Source organism: Thamnophis sirtalis, unplaced genomic scaffold, assembly GCF_051295495.1.
Source record: "Thamnophis sirtalis isolate CommonGarterSnake01/CBP01778 unplaced genomic scaffold, rThaSir2_p1.2 scaffold_11, whole genome shotgun sequence".
NCBI lineage: Eukaryota > Metazoa > Chordata > Lepidosauria > Squamata > Natricidae > Thamnophis > Thamnophis sirtalis.
The window spans coordinates 60,200,410-60,217,276 of record NW_028261391.1 but is presented as its reverse complement, the minus strand read 5'-3'; the positions used below and the strand labels follow the sequence as shown (position 1 = coordinate 60,217,276).

Genomic DNA, 16,867 nt, shown 5'->3' with positions numbered 1-16,867 from the left:
GTGCTGATTTTAGGACTGCACATATCAAGAAGCAAGATGAATGTTAATCTGATTCCATAATTACACCATACCACTACTTCTGTTGCCATTGTTTTTTGTTAACTCTACAAGGGACAATTATGAGTCATGCGGATTTCAATAGGATACAAAATTTGACTTGCTACTTTGGCCCTTATGTTTTTCTTACCATGTAATAATCTTTGTTGAAACAAAAGCTATTTGATGAATCAGCTGCAATCCTTTTTAGTCAAGGAATCAGCTATACACAACAATTAAGACTGTTTCAAATGACTTTTCTGAATGCAAAGATAGATCATAATAAATATGGAACTTGGCTTACAAGATTCATAAACCCCTGCCATCACGGCCTATAATTAGTGTTGTAGAATATAACAATGATTACAGTAATGTATTAATTATGTTGGCTGTTCATAGTTATGTTTATTTCCAGAATAGTGTTCTAATCATAGAATACAGTTCTCTTTTCTTCACTTTTCCTATAGGTTCATCCTCTCTTTAGTATTGGAAAGACTATCTGAAACAGGATGTGTGTGGGACAGGGAGATTTCAGGAGGAAAATTAGGCATTCTTCTCTTGCTTAAGTGGAATAATATTCAGTGAATACTGAATAAGTTAATAACTGAATACTGTTAAGATCGGCAATATTGGGAACATGACATCTGTGCTTAGTGAAGATGTCCTTCTCTTCATAGATGAAAGCAAAGGCAAATGAAATTTACAAACATTTCTTGTCAAATAAAGCTTCTTATCAAGTCAATGTAGAAGGACAATCACGTTTGGATGAATCAATACTGGAAAAACCTCACCCTCTGATGTTTCAGAAACTTCAGGATCAGGTAAAATTCTAAATGTCCTTAATTATCTTGTGAAAGATGAACAACTAACTCCTGGCTGCAGGACAGGATTATAGTTACAATAGAGTTAGAAAAAGCTCCGGGGTCTTTTTGCTGAACAAGTTACCTAATATTTAAGAAAAGAAATTGATATGTGAAAAATGCTCAGGAAAGAGTAGTTTAGTTTATAGTTTAGTTTTATTGATTTTGTATGCCGCCCACTCCCGAAGGACTCCGGGCGGCTTACAATAAAACAAGGGAGGGGGATAATACACAAAACAACATATTAAAATATACAACAGTCACAATTTCCGAGGGGCTGGATATTTCGAGAGCCCCACGGCCTTCTGGAGCAGCCAGGACTTAACGGCTTTGCGGAAGGCCGGGAGTAAGGGTCTGGATCTCCACTGGGAGATCGTTCCAGAGGGCTGGAGCTGCGACAGAGAAGGCTCTCCCCCGGGGAGTCGCCAGCCGACATTGGCTGGCAGATGGAATCCGGAGGAGATCTAGCCTGTGTGATCTAATCGGTCTATGGGAGGTGATCGGCAGGAGGCAGTCTCTCAGGTATATTTTTGATTTCAGTGGACTTAACATTTAGTGTAGTGGTTAAGCCAACAATCTAGAAAGCAAGAGACCATGAGTTCAAGTTCCACCTTAGTCATGAAAGTCAGCTGGGTGACCTTGAGCCAGTCACTCTCTCTTTAACCCACCTCGCCTAACAGGGTGGTTATTGTGTGGAAAGTAGGAAGAGGAAGGTGTGCTGAATATGTTTGCCACCTTGAGTTAATTGTAATAATAATAAAAGCAGGATGCAAATGGCCAAATCAATAAATAACTCAGAAATAATTTGAAATTAATGCATGCTTACTTTGTAAAGTACATCTTTACCTTATTTCAAGCACTGTATTTGATGACAATACGATGAATAATTTGTTTGAATTTGTTTTTGGTTTTTTTATAAATAATTGCTGGTTAGGCATGGCAAAAGTATATTCTAGATAGATACCATTTTTTTCCCCTCCTAAAAGAGGCTGAAAATTTGGGTGCGTCTTATACTTCGAATCCAGTCCTGCCCACCCGCCAGCCCCTACCCTTCGGCCTCTGCGCGTGTTCTTCCTGGCTGCAGAGATTGCCACCAACAATGGCTTGTGTTGGTGCGTTGCATTTTTAGCCTCCAAATGCTCAACGTGCAGTGCCCAAAATGGCTACCCGGATCAGCTGCTGCCTTCTCTTACCCCTTCCCCGCTTTGCCTGCTTTAGTCACTGGAGCTCCCTCTGAGGATCAGCTGTGCTTTTGAAGTTGTTTTTCAGCCCAAACACGAGCTAAGCGATCTTTTGTGCTTTGCCTGCTTTTCTAATTGCTTTTCTCTCCAACAATCGGCTGAAGCACAGCCCCCACCATCCCAACCTCAAAACCAGCGAGCAAACTAATGTGTTGAAGCTGACCAGGCTAAGGACTAGCCAGATGAATACCTGGTAGGCAGAATTTTTCCTCCCCCCTATTTTCCACCCCAAAAACTAAGGTGAGTCTTATACTGTGGTGCATCTTATACTCTGAAAAGTATGGTAGTTTACTAACTGATTAATCTCACAACCATATTAAAAAATAGAACAAAAATCAGATACAAGATCTAATTCCAGGATAAAATAGATAAAAGAAAATACAGCAATAAAATACACATTTTATAACTACAAAGAATCAACATTCAGATAAAGACATCACCTTTACAGAATACACTAACCTGTTCAATATAATGGATTTTTATCTTGGCTGCCTTAATTACAAATTTAGCAGTTCTGCTATGATGTATACATCAGAGCCCAGAAACCAGTGGGTGGTTCTTTCGTAGTAGGAATGTTAAATATCTAAATGCAAGAAGGGCATGTTCATGACAAACAAAATATGAGCAATATTTTCAATGGCAGTTCATATACACAATGAATATTAAAAAGTTGCTGTCCTGTCTCTTAAAACTTTGATGCTTTTCCTTTTGGAAGAATCTGGCTGACACTGCTTTCTATTTATTTGTGATATATAATATATATGTATATGTATATGTGTGTATGTGTGTGTGTGTGTATATATATATATATATATATATATATATATATATATATATATATATATATATATATATATATATATATATATATATATATATATATATATATATATATATATATATATATTACTGCAGTCCTATTTTTGGCCACATGATACTTTATTGAATTGAATATATTATCACTGTACAAATTAATATTTCCACTGACTCAAAAATATCACCTCACTTCTTCCACACTGTCCCATCTTTTCTTTATCTAAATCTAGATCTATTCTGCCTCAAATACTTAGATTTGGGTATTATTCTATCCTGTCCCCTCTCCCTCCCCTCCCCCATCTCCTCCCTCTTTCACACACACACTCCATTATGTCTTATCCTCTTCTGTTTATCAATAACTCTCCAATGCATTCAACATCTTGTTGTAGGCAGAGAAAAGGAGTAAGCCTGAGTAATTTTCAGGCAACTGTGAGAGCCTATCTGGCCTAGTAGTTAAGACATTAGGCTAGAAACCAGGAAATCTCAAGTTCTAGTCCAACCTTAACATGAAAGCCGACTGGGTAATTTTGTGAATCTCTCAGTTGGACTGAGAGAAAATGACTGGTCCAAAATCACTCAGCGCTTTTCATGCCTAAGGTGGGACTTGAATTTATGCTTTCCTGGTTTCTAACCCAGAGCTGCCTTCTGAGAAAAAAATAGGAGGAAGCAGTGGAGGTTGCAGGCGGTATGCCCCGGTATGGGTGTACCGGTGCCTGCCCGGAGCTTCAGGTACCATTCCAGTACGATGCTCTGGAGGACCCGCCTGTCATCCTTACCTGTCTTTAAACTATTTGGCACTTCCGTGCATGGCGCATATAGGGCTTGCGCAACGCTCCGACGAGCAGCTGGAGCCTCGCAGAGGAGTTGCTGGAGGGTAGGACGCATGTGTGCGCTGCACGCGTTCACATGGAGGACGCTGGGCCCAGTTGCAACCGTACTGGTTGTAAAGGGATCCAGAACCCACCACTGGAGGGAAGGAATATTAGATATGTTTGCCACCTTCAGTTATTTATAAAAATAATAAAAGCGGGAAACAAACAAAGAAACTTGGCAGGCCACTAATGAGCATGTGAAAGAATTCTACTTCCTGTCTTGGCACAGTCTTAGTAATAGGAAAAACTTATGTGCAATATGTTTTTTAAATGACCAATTATATTATATCCAAATCATAAATCATAGAGATGCATGCCTAATGGTGGAATTTAAATGTACCGTATTTTCACGACCATAAGCCGCACTGAAAATCCTAAAATTTGATCCAAAATCGGCAGTGCGGCTTATAACCCGGTGCGCTTTATATGTGGAAAAAGATCTCCCAGCTGCTTTGCTCCTCGCGACTGCAATAGATGTCCAGAAGCGGCCCCTGGGGCCAATGGGGACCGGACCCCCAGCTCGACAGCCCCTGTCGCCTCTGGACGTCCACCGCAGCTGTGAGGAGCCGAGAAGAGCGCGCGACGGTTCTTGGCGCTCCGGGAGGCGGGAGAGGCGCGCGGCCCGGCCTCTCCTCCCTGGACGCCGCAGCAGCAGCCCCAAGCGCACCGATCCCCGCGCCCTTCGCATCGGGGCATGCTCTTGCAGCACGCCCCGATGCGAAAAACACAGAGATCGGTACGTCCAGGGAGGAGAAATCAAACCGCGCGCCTCTCCCGCCTCCCGGAGCGCCAAGAACCGTCGCGCGCTCCCCTCCACACTCTCCTCGGCTCCCCACAACCGCAACAGACGTCCAGAAGCGACAGGGGCCACCGAGCCGGAAATCCAATCCCCACCAGCCCCAAAAGCCGCTTCTGGACATCTGTTGCAGTCGCGAGGAGCGGCACGAAGGCTCCCGGCGCTCCAGGAAACACCGAAAGCAGCTGGGAGAGGCGCGCGGCCCGGCCTCCCCTCCCTGGACGCCGCAGCAGCAGCCCCAAACTCACCGATCCCAGTGCCTTTCGCATCGGGGCGCGCTGCAAGAGCATGCCCCGATGCGAAAAACACAGAGATCGGTGCGCCCGGGGCCGCCGCTGCGACATCCAGGGAGGAGAAACCAAGCCGCGCGCCCCTCCCAGCCGCCCTCGGCGCCCCCCGGAGCGCCAAGAACCCTCGTGCCGCTCCTCGCGACTGCAACAGATGTCCAGAAGCGTCGGGAAATGTGCGGCTTATAACCCGGTGCGCTTTATATGTGGAAAAAGTTTGAAAAATTAACGTTAATTGATACTGCGGCTTATAATCCGGTGCGGCTTTTGGTCGTGAAAATACGGTATACCAATAAATAAATAAACAGTCTGCTAATTGTGTCAGGCCGCTCACTTTGAAGGGCTCATAGCCTGAATATCCTCCTGAATTATTGGTGTATAATATTCTTTATACAGGCAATTCTTTACAGTAGAATTTAAAATAGAAGACTCTAAAAACAAATTTTTACTGCTGCCAGAATTTCCCAAATACTTTAACAAATGGCTTCTTATTTTGTATCCAGTTCTTAATTAATATAGGTGCATTCATATACTACAGAAATAAAAGGACAAACACATTATAATAGAGACTAGTTTATGTCAAAGCCAGCCCTGTATTAACACCAGGTGTCTGTTTTACATACATTTTATGTTCTGTTAATGTTTCAAGTACATCATTTGAACTGCAATGTTATATAGAAGAATATAATAGTTTAATTTCCTCAGCATAACTCTATTCGATAGTCACTGTGTAGTAGGTAAAAAATGTAAGGTTTCCTTTAAACTAAATTAAGCTTAGACACAAGTTTCTGATTTGAAAACAAACATCAGGTTTCTAACCTGGTAATCATATTTTTACACACACACAAAGCACAAGGTGTACTAAATTAAAATTTGTTAACAAAATGTTTTGAATTCTAAGTTTTTTATAACTGGGACTAAAAAAAGGGATAGTGACTTACATTAAAAAGAAAAAAATGACTTTTAAAAATGACATTTAATGACTTACATTAAAAAGAAAAAAGAAAAAAAAACCAAAGCACCTTGTGTCTCTTAAAGAATCCTCCAATCAGTTGGGAAAAAAAACCTTTTGCAGCTAACTATATGAGGCCTATTATTGCTGAAGTATAAGCAAAAGTCCTTAGAGTATATTATGCAAAACACTTTGCCAGCTGGCTTAAGATTACAGTTGTGTTCTCTTTCTTTGAATGGGTCTTGTACTGAAAGAGGACCTCAACCAGCCCCCCCCCCTTCCTTTCTCTCCATCTGCCCCCCAAAGTAGCACCTGTTTATCTTAGCTGGTCATCAGTTTTTCAAATTGGAGAATTATATCCAAGTACCGAGGCCATGGGAACTGCAAAACTCAGTTGCTCTAATAAAAATTACAGCACTTCTGGCTTCGAAGTAATAAATGCTACTTTGACAAAAAGTTGTACCCTTTCAAAATAACTGAAACTGATTTAAAAAATTCAGATAACAAACAAATGGACTATATTTTGTATTTTTCAGGACATCTAGGCTCGTACAGAGTATGCCAAAAGTCATGCCCCATAGGCCTATTGCAGTATGTTCCATTAATTAATATTGTTTTTCAAAGAATATAATTAGTGTTCTCTAAGCATGCTTATTTTCTTGCAAATGTTTCACTTCCGAACTAGGTAACTTCATCAGTGCTAAAAGGGAGTGGGATTTATCTCTATGTATATACGAATGGTTTGCCCGGTCAGTATTTGTGGCAGAACCTCACAGTACTTCTCTGAGCTACAAATATTTTCTTCTAAAAGATTATTGTTCAAGAATGATCAAATATCATGCATCAAATGAGTGTGGAAATGTTTAGAATAAAATTATAACCTCAAACATTTAATGTAATTTGCATAATAAATTATGTGTGGGCCTTGACTTTTGTTGCATCTTGTTCATCACTGACAGATTTTGACTTCCCAGTAGGTTGCATTAATGTTGTCAGTTCCTCATAGGTTAAACATTCCAGGATGCAACAGTGTGCTAAGATTGAGATCTAAGAACAATTAGAGGCTAAACATAACAAAATTAGTGGATTTACTGTGAGATTAAATCCACTGATTATGTGCTAATAAAATAAAATATCCATTTGGCTTTTCTTGTCTAAAAATAATTCTATTTAGGAGGACATTGTTTTGGCATTTTTGAAGCAGCAATATATGGTATAAGATAACCATCTTTGTGTTGGCTCCTTATTATGCCCAAAGTTTCTTTGAAAATTAATAGCAATATCATAGTCAGGTGAGATTATGGCATTATATATTGTACTCAGTATTCTGATTAATGCAAGAGTAATTTATGTAGTGCACATTAAACTTTATGGAATTGCGGTAGTGTGAAATACGGAAAAACTTACTGGGTGCAATAATGAAGAGAAAAGGCCTGTGTATGAAGAAAAAATCGTATAAGAGAGTGATTGCTGCAGAAAGGATGCCAAGAATATAATGATATGGAGAAAAAAGATAGTGGCAAAGTCAGTGGTGGGTTTCAAAAAATTTTGGAACCCCTTCTGTAGGTGTGGCCTGCTTTCCGGGTCCACTGGTGGAACCTCTTCTAACCGGTTCAGTAGATTTGACGAACCGGTTCTACCGAATAGGTGTGAACTGGTAGGAACCCACCTCTGGGCAAAGTGTACAGATAGTCCTCACTTACTGATGACTATTTCATTGATCATTCAAAGTTAACAATGAAGTTGAAAAATTAGACTTATGACTGGTCCTTATACTTGATGAGTGAATGAGTTCGGAAGGAAAGGGAGACCAAAAAGGTGACAGGCAGAATTGATGAAATCCTTAAAAAAAAGTGTCTTAAGAAAATGGAAGAACAAATGTTTGTTAATAAACCAGCATATAAACTGAATGGTTTCCATGGTTAGAAAAGTAGTGTGTCATGTAGTCTTTTGACACATCCTCAACCATCATTTTATTTGCCATGTTTGAAAAGCATAATCCATAACTGTCTTGCTGGTTTTTAAATTCCACAAGTTATGTGGGCTTCAACTCCCAGGATTTTGTGTAGAGTTAATGGTGGACATGAATTCTGGAAAATCAATTTCACATACCTGAAGGGAACTACTAATCGGAAAACGCCTGCTAGGGCAACAGAATATTTTCTTTTTAGCATTTTTTAAACAGATTTATTCTTGACTAAATTGGGCAGCTCATTTGCAAAACCTTTCTCGTTCTTGTTGTTTGATGCTTAGTTTCAAATAGATTGCATTGTTTCCTTTTTTTCATACAGATTTTCAACCTCATGAAATATGACAGCTACAACCGCTTCTTGAAATCAGATGTGTTTCTTAAATTGAAGGAAACTGAAGAACAAGAAGAAAATTCACCTGATCCTCAGACTGCAGCAAAAAGAGCTTCCATAATTTATAATACATGATTGTATCCACATATTTGGATACAGTCCAAATAACAACAATCCATAGATCATATTGAGACTACAATCAAAGTAAATCAGTACTCAGGAATAATCTTTGTGCTTAATACAGTTGCATTTAGAGGCTTGAATAGTATAGAATCCTATTAGATAAAACTTACATTTTGGTTGCTTCAGTGACTTGATTCTTGCCAGTGCTTGCTTCTAGAAACAATGATTAAGGATATGACAGCCCTTGAAAGACTGAACAATTTGTAAGTTCTTGCAAATTGCCTCTCATTTTTTTAAAAAAAATATATTTACTTGTAAATCATTTGGTAGTGGGGTATGATAAATGTAGCATTAAAAAGTAAGGCAAATTTGAAAGTAGAGATAATAAAAGGCAAAGGTTTCCCTGTCCACTTGTTTCTGACTCTAGAGGGCAGTATTCATCTCCATTTCTTAGCCATGGGAGCCAGTGTCTGAAGACATTTCCATGGTCATGTGGTCAGCATGACTATATGCCAAGGCTCATGGAACACTGTTACCTCCCCAATAAAATGGTACCTATTTATCTACTTGTATTTGCATTCTTTGCAAGTGCTGGGTGGGGCAAGTAATGTGAGCTCACCCTGTGCAATGCTTGGGTCTTGAAATTAGGCCATCCAGCTGACATGCTCAACCTCTTTAACCTCTGATCCATTGCGTCCCAGACTTTGAAACACTCATAAAGTTTTGTCTAACAGAGACTTTCCGAAAATATCTTCTTGTTTTAAACAACTGTGTGAATTGAATTAATCATATCACTTTAGGTATCCAATCCATTGATGGAGCAGATAAAGATAGTTTATAGTAGCTATTTTGCTAGGACTTTTGTCTTCAAAAAGTGCTTCCTTGATCCATTTTATAGTGTGTTTTTCTATTTAAAACTAAGGGATCTATTTACAGGTAAATCTACTACAGCAGATTTACCTTACAATACTTTCATCTTTAAAATACCTATTCTCAGTAATGAAACAGTATAGACAAATCTCATAACAATTCAACATTGAGATTATGCCTACAGAGGCCATTTTTGTCTTGGCTGTCTTGAAAATATTTTTTTCCAGAAATTATGAATATGGAAATGCACTGGTAGAAGTACGGACTTAATGGAAAAATGTGGGCTATGTATGAGGTTAAAGAGCAGTTTATGGCAAGAAAGAAATCAAACATTTAGAAAGAAATTGTGCTTCATTTCGCTCTCCTGCTTTTTAAATCACATTTCAAATATTGATAATGCCAATGAAGTTGTGTATGTTAGTATGTGTGATAGTATTTTATATTTGATTATGCTTGGGGCATTCCTTCTTCATGCTTGGGACTGAAGCATAGTTCGTTAATGTTTTGTCATCTATAGAAAATTGAAGTACAAAAATAATAATGATAATATGATTGTAAACTTAAACCAAAAGCCTCACTCTCTTGTTTTTCAGCTGTAATAGCTCAGGCAAAGAATCTATTTTTAGTTTAATTATTTTTGTTTTAATATTCATTTCCCAAAAAGTAATTGCAGTGCTGTTAAACATGACGAAACAAATTGGGTCGTACGCTACATTTACAAGTTCTGCTTGTGAAATGTAATTCTGGCTCACAAATTCTATTTGCTTTTTAATCTTTGCATGGACTACCTTGTTGTTCAATTTAACTCTAAATATTTGTAAGTTTTGTTTATTTTGGCAAGTAGGACACACACATAATTTTTCTTTCTAGCTTTCTTCTCTAGAAGTATTAGTCATAATGCGTATTAGGAAGAGATAAGATGCTTGGGTCAGATAACAGCTATATTCTGTTTTCATCTTAACACAGAGAATTGTGGTTGAACCAGCAATTAATCGGTTCTCCCTCAAATCACTGTATAACCAAGAATAGCATTTGTAGATGTAGACAGTAATCTCCTGTAAGTTCAGTTCAAAAATGTCAACAATTTCTTCGCCTTAGGCATATCCTTAATGTCTTATTGATTTAATTGTCTTTCTCTTATACTTACTCTTATACTAAGGAGCAAAGTGATAGGAGAAATCTTCCGTAGATTATATATATATATATATCTTACAAAGTTAATCATGTCTGCAGAAGATGCTGGTTTTCAAGGATGATTCAGGAAACAGGGAAAAGGCCATTGTTTTTTCTATTTCCATGAACCACATTGAGACTAGTTTTACTGTTCATGATAAGCCATTGTTTGTTTGTTTGTTTTAATCATCTTTAATATATTTAAATGATAGGATATATACATTATACTAAACCATAAAAGCTGAATTCACTGTATGCCAAAAACAAATATTAATATCAAATGGAATGATGTGTGGACCATCCTAGAAGGAAGGATAAAATACCCTGGGATAAGTATTGAGGCTGAAGCTAACAAAGGTTTGAAGTAAGCGCCTGAAATAAGATAAGATCACTATAAGATGGTAGGTATCTTTAACATCCAGAGCTTATAGCAATAGCAATAGCAGTTAGACTTATATACCTCTTCATAGGGCTTTCAGCCCTCTCTAAGCGGTTTACAGAGTCAGCATATTGCCCCCAACAACAATCCGGGTCCTCATTTCACCCACCTCGGAAGGATGGAAGGCTGAGTCAACCTTGAGCCGGTGAGATTAGAACCGCTGAACTGCAAATAACAGTCAGCCGAAGTGCCCTGCAGTACTGCACCCTAATCACTGTGCCACATCGGCTCTATCTAAGTGAATGGTAAGAAATCTGTTACCATGTAAGGGTGAGAGAGGTTTAGGATTTAAACCTTATTCTAACTCCCTGCTGTGGATTTTTTTTTTAATTGAATAGCTTAATTTTTTAAACATTTCAAAGTTCTGCTCACCTTCGGACCTTGTAGTCCCTAACTATTAAATATGACCAGATTGTTATACCATGCAATAGTGGATAATCTTCAGAAACAGCTTCTTTGATACTTGTTTTAAAGTCAACTTCCCTTTCTAAGCTGTAAGTTCCTAAGTGTGGCTTAAAATTGAGAGGTTCATTTCAATATACAAGGTGAATCTCTGACAGCAAGATCACTTATTCCTTGTCCCAACTCTATGGGAAGATAAAAGTTACTTATGAGTTAAGGAGAAAACTATGGCTAAAAAACATTCCTACAAACTGGTGCCTATCTGACAGTTTTGTGTTGGCTATTTATATTGATGGCAGAAATAATGAATGAAACTGACAAATACTGTATGTTAATTTGAAGCGTGCATGGACAGATACCTAATGGCGTGACCCGTCAAAAGCGCGGAGGACAAAATCACGCTCGACGAAAGCGCGCATGTGACGTCATCACAGCGCGATGAAAAAAATTAAAAATTGAAATAAAATTAAAATTAAAGCAAGCCGATTCACATAAAGGTAAGGGTTAGGGTTAGGGTTAGGTTAAGGGTTAGGGTTAGGTTTAGGTTTAGAGCGTTAGCGTTAGGTTTAGCGTTAGGTTAAGGGTTAGCGTTAGGTTTAGCGTTACGTTAACGGTTAGGTTTAGGGTTAGGTTAAGGGTTAGGGTTAGGTAAGGGTTAGGGTTAGGGTAAGGTTTTAGCTTTATTTTTACATTTTTCGATCACAGCGCGATGTTTTCGTCGCGCTGTGATGACGTCAAATGCGCGCTTTCGTCGAGCGCGATTTTGTCCTCCGCGATTTTGTGGTGGAACCACCTAATGGGAGTTTGCTAGTAGATTTTAAGAGGGGTACATCACCAATTTTCTTTTTAAGTCAACAATATATGGCTACTATGAGACTACAAAAACCCGTAAGGGGGTATTTTGTGTCTTTATACTAGTATTATACTACTGTTTCTAAGTGTTAGCCTTTTAAGGTAGTTTAGTCAAGTATTATAGACCATAACTACTAAAACTACTTTATGGTAAGTTTAGAGTCACAAAAGGTCACGAGTCTGAAAATACATACAAGAAGAATTAAATAGGTTGCCTCTCCACAGTAGGGACAGAATAAAACAGGGTGTGTGGCAATCGGCAAGATATCAGAATGACCTGATCTCTCCAAAACAAAGAATAGCTTTCTTCAGAGCCAGATTTAACATTCTTCCCTCAGCACTCCTCCAGGGCAGGTATAAGAGAACACCTATAGCCGAACGCGTTTGTATATGTGGTAAAGGAGAAGTGGAAGATAATTCACATGTACTATTACACTGCGAGCTATACAGAGATTGTAGGTCTGCATATATTCTCCCCTTATTAGAGAGATTGCCAGGGAGGGCAGACAATTTTTATCTAGGTTTTCTCCTCCAGGACACTAACCCGGTTACCACGTATGCAGTGGCAAAGTTCTGTGCTGCTGCAATGTCCATAAGAAAAAAAATATTGGATACAGTGTAGTACCATCTTGTACCAATTATCTGGACATACCTTTAACAATCTTTGGACCATTATGTTATTATCTACTTTTAATGTCAATACTTTTAATTATATTTTAATGTTAGTATTTTTAATATAGTGTAAAGACAAATGTATATTGCTGGTCTTTGACCGTAATAAAGATCTTACTTACTTACATATGGATTGCCTTCACAATCCAAGAAACTGGAAAGGGTTTTTGAGCTGGCACCCTCCCACCTGTGGGCTCAGATGCTTTTTATCAGACTCTTGCGTAGTTCATGGCACCTCTTCCTCTTTTCTCTCAAGGACATTCTAACAGATAATTTACATTGCAAAGTTTTTGATATGTCTCTGCATCCAGCCTCAGAACAACTGGCACATATTTGCATTTTATGATAGTCTTTAAAGGAGAGAACAGATAATGCAACTGTGTCTTGCAAGCAGTCATAGATTAAGAAATGATACCTTATAATGAGGAACCATACAAATGTGTGCTGACTAAATCTACCACCATGTCAGTGGGTTTCAAAAATTGTTCGAACCTACTCTGTGGGTGTGGCCTCCTTTGTGGGAGTGGCTTGCCGCCCATGTGACCGGATGGGAGTGGCTTGCCGCCCATGTGACCGGATATGAAGATGCCAACGACACTTGTCAGAACCACCTTAAATTACCTCACACACAGCACTGGCATGCATAAGAATATGATGTAAACTTATTTTTTAAAAGGCATCTTTGGTTTGCATTAAAACAACTTCAACAAACGCAATGTTCTGATTGCACCACAAACGCAGTAGTCATCCTTACCTTTCACAGAGGCACTGGGTTTTATAAATATCAGCATGATAGTGTAGAATAATCATATCCAAGGACCAGCGGTGGGTTTCAAAATTTTTTGGAACCTCTTCTGTAGGTGTGGCCTGCTTTCCAGGTCCACTGGTGGAACCTCTTCTAACCGGTTTGGTAGATTTGACGAACCGGTTCTACCAAATAGGTGCGAAGTGGTAGGAACCCACCTCTGTACCATGTAAAGTAAGCTGTATTTCAGAATAAAGGAAATGACAATTTGCAAGATTGATTAAGCCACTGACAATTAGCTGATGAACAAATTGCTACGCTGTAAAATAACAGCTACACTTATACCACTACAGTGTTTGACGAAGTAAGATAGAACCTCAAGAATTCTCAACCATTGTTCTTGTCTATTGAAGACAACCAAAAAGGGGAAATATAATGTAAATTAATGAAGGACCTCAAATAATGTACAAAAGATTTGCGAGGCTAAGTATTGTATCCTTCAGTTTCTATACTCCAGTTTGTTCAAAAGGAATAGAAGCAATACAAAAAGAGTTTTCATAGTATATTAAAATATCCACTCTTGGTGAGAAATTCAAATTTTTGGCAGAGGGGTGGAGAACTTTAAATAAGTGGAGAAACAAAAGCAGAATTTTCTCTAGAAAATTCTTGAAGTCTTCTGGACAAGTTTCTTCAGAAGATTGAATATGGCACCAGATAATTGACCATCTTATCCAAGCGCTAATCAATGGAAAGGACTTAGTTGAGGAAGTAGAAATAATAGAAATGTTCGTGTTATGCAATGTTTGTTTTTTGATTCTAAGGGAACTGAGCCTAGCTAACTGCTTACTAGAACATTTGATAAACTCAGAAACCACAAATTAAAATTCTGTGTCAGGAGAAGCTTAACCGAAAAAATGAAGATGGATGGAAGTTTTTAAAATGGAAATATGGAAAGCACAATTGAAACAATTCTAATAATGCACAGAAGCCAATATAGTTCAAAAAGCTTAACAAAGATCAGAGAACAAAAAAAAATAAAAAATGTCAGAAATTGAAATAAGGAAAGCAAGTATACTAGTGCAACATATAATTAATCTGGCCTACATACTACATTCAACATAATGCCTCCATGATCATCATAATCACATTGGATATTTGTGCCTATAAGCAATCTGATTGAATTGTCTGTTTTGTCTTGTGCCGGATGAGCTAGTCTTGTTCAAAAAACTAAAAATTATAGACCTGGATGCAAAATGTTGGGATAGAGGCATTTAGACAGAATAAGTAGGTGCAGATTCCTGTGAACATATAACAGCTCGATACTACAGATTGAGAGATTTGACTCTAAGCACTTAAGTTTTGGACAAATGCAAGTACATCAGTGGAAGGTTGAGTAACTTAACTACTCAAATGACTTAGATGACTTTTTAGAAGCAAATAGGTATTTCTCTGCCTTCTCGAATCTAATGGCTACCAGATTTTCAGCCTTCACATTCTGGAAACTACAATACGACTACATTTGCAGGATGTCAGATTAGAATAAATTGATCTAACGGCTGTTTGTGTCTCCAGTTAATAAAAGTTCTATAGCTAGGCAATATCTTTCTAAAAAATGTACGTGACAGACAATAGGAGGTACTATGTATATCAATTTGAAATATTTTGCAAAGGTACTTGGAAACATTTGGACAAGTAATTCTACTCCCTGATATACGGTGTAATCCAATCTGACAGTTTTGATTTGAATATTTCAATGCTAGTTGTATCTAACGTATTGAATTTCTTTTTAGCTAGTTAAATAATGTATATGATATATTCATGAGTACCTATTGAAATATTCATGTTTTGATAAACTGAACATGTTAAATTTGTATACTTTGTACAGGTAGTCCTTGACTTATGATCAATGCTGTTGTAACTTTAAACAATCACTAAACAAATGGTTGTAAGTCGATGACTACCTTTCCTACTATGTGGAAAGTACTGTGATAATCTGTTTTTCAAATTGCAAGATTCATTTCATCTTCCCTATTCAAGTCTAAAATGATGGAGAATCACATTCACGTTAATAAATGTGTAGTAGCGTGGCTGACAGTTAAGATGTATTGTGTCAAATTCTTCAGATATTTTGGTTGATTAAACTATTGATGAATCAGAATGACTGAAGGTTACAATTACTTCAGTGATTGTATTTGTATAAATTTTAAGAAAGCTGAAATCTAAACCGTAATTAGTAAAAATAAATAATAATAATTAATAATACACATAGGGATGCTTTGCCAAATTGAGCAGCAATCTCTCTTGATTATGTAAAGAATTAAAAGCACTTCAACATTAATAGGTGAAATGTTGAGTTTATGATTTTTTCGCTTTGCACTAACACAACTTTAAGACTGTTTTGGGAAGCTCAAAAAGTTGAGGTCAAAGTAACATGGCAAGAAGCTACACTGACACATTAAATGCAAGAAAACATTCAAATTTGCTTCTGTTCATATCTTTGAGAGCAGTTTATATTGAAGTTTAATCACTATTGTCTTTTAACACAGAGGCACATAGTAAGGGGAGCTAAATTCAAGAAGTTACAGTAAATAGTTTCTACATGTAAACATATGATGGTATATCATCAATAATAAAATTACAACTTTCCTATTAAAAATGCAGAGGAGGTTCAATAGAAAGATGGCAACCAATAATTGGAAATTATTATAAAAGGGATAACAAATCACATCTCTAGAGAACCAGAATTATTTTCAGTAGTTATAAATAAGTCTGGTAAATCAGTAATTTTCTCAGTTCAAAAAATGGTTAACTTCTAAGGTAAATTGAAAAAATTTTTTTTAAAAAAAATTAAGATATTTATTAGGGAAAACAGATAAGAGTGATGAACCAGGTTTTGAAGTACCAATTTCTGGGAAAGGATTGCTGCACATCAGTTTCCTATGTCCAAACAGCCTGCAACAATTCAACGTAAGAGAATTACATGCTGATGTATTCCATATATATATTATACTGTCTATATTCACCTCTTTATCGGGATAACAGCATTCCCAAGGAAGGGAAGGGCAAGCTCTGGAGATAGGTCATTTTTATATTCATTTTATAGGTGAAAAACACTGTTTCTGAAGAAACAGCTATTTCAAATTCTCGAGTGAGCAAAACTGGCCTTTGGATCTGGAGTGCAGTTTTGTCTTTAATTCGGCTAATTTTCTTTGTCGTTCCCTATTCATTTTTCTTTCTATGTTCTGTTTCGGTTTGCAGATAACAGTTTTTTTAAAAATGTAAATCTCTCGGAGATTTCTAAACTGGACTGGGATATACACACTATAAATAATAATTTTAAAAAGTACAAGTAAATTGTATAATTGCAAAACACCACTTTGTTCATTCTACTATCTCAAAGGAGGGTTCTTCATCCACTAATTTATTTC

At 37.6% G+C, this 16,867-nt stretch overlaps 1 protein-coding gene across 1 annotated transcript in view; it reads left to right on the top strand.

Moving 5' to 3' along the window:
* RGS10 (regulator of G protein signaling 10) overlaps positions 1–10,320 on the top strand; it is a 20,344-nt gene extending 10,024 nt beyond the window's left edge. The window contains exons 4-5 of the mRNA XM_087725074.1: positions 714–857; positions 8,152–10,320. Of these exons, the coding sequence (XP_087581200.1) occupies positions 714–857; positions 8,152–8,298 (291 nt within the window). The 3' untranslated portion in view covers positions 8,299–10,320. The remainder of the gene's footprint in view (positions 1–713; positions 858–8,151) is intronic.
* The last annotated feature ends 6,547 nt before the right edge of the window (positions 10,321–16,867 follow it).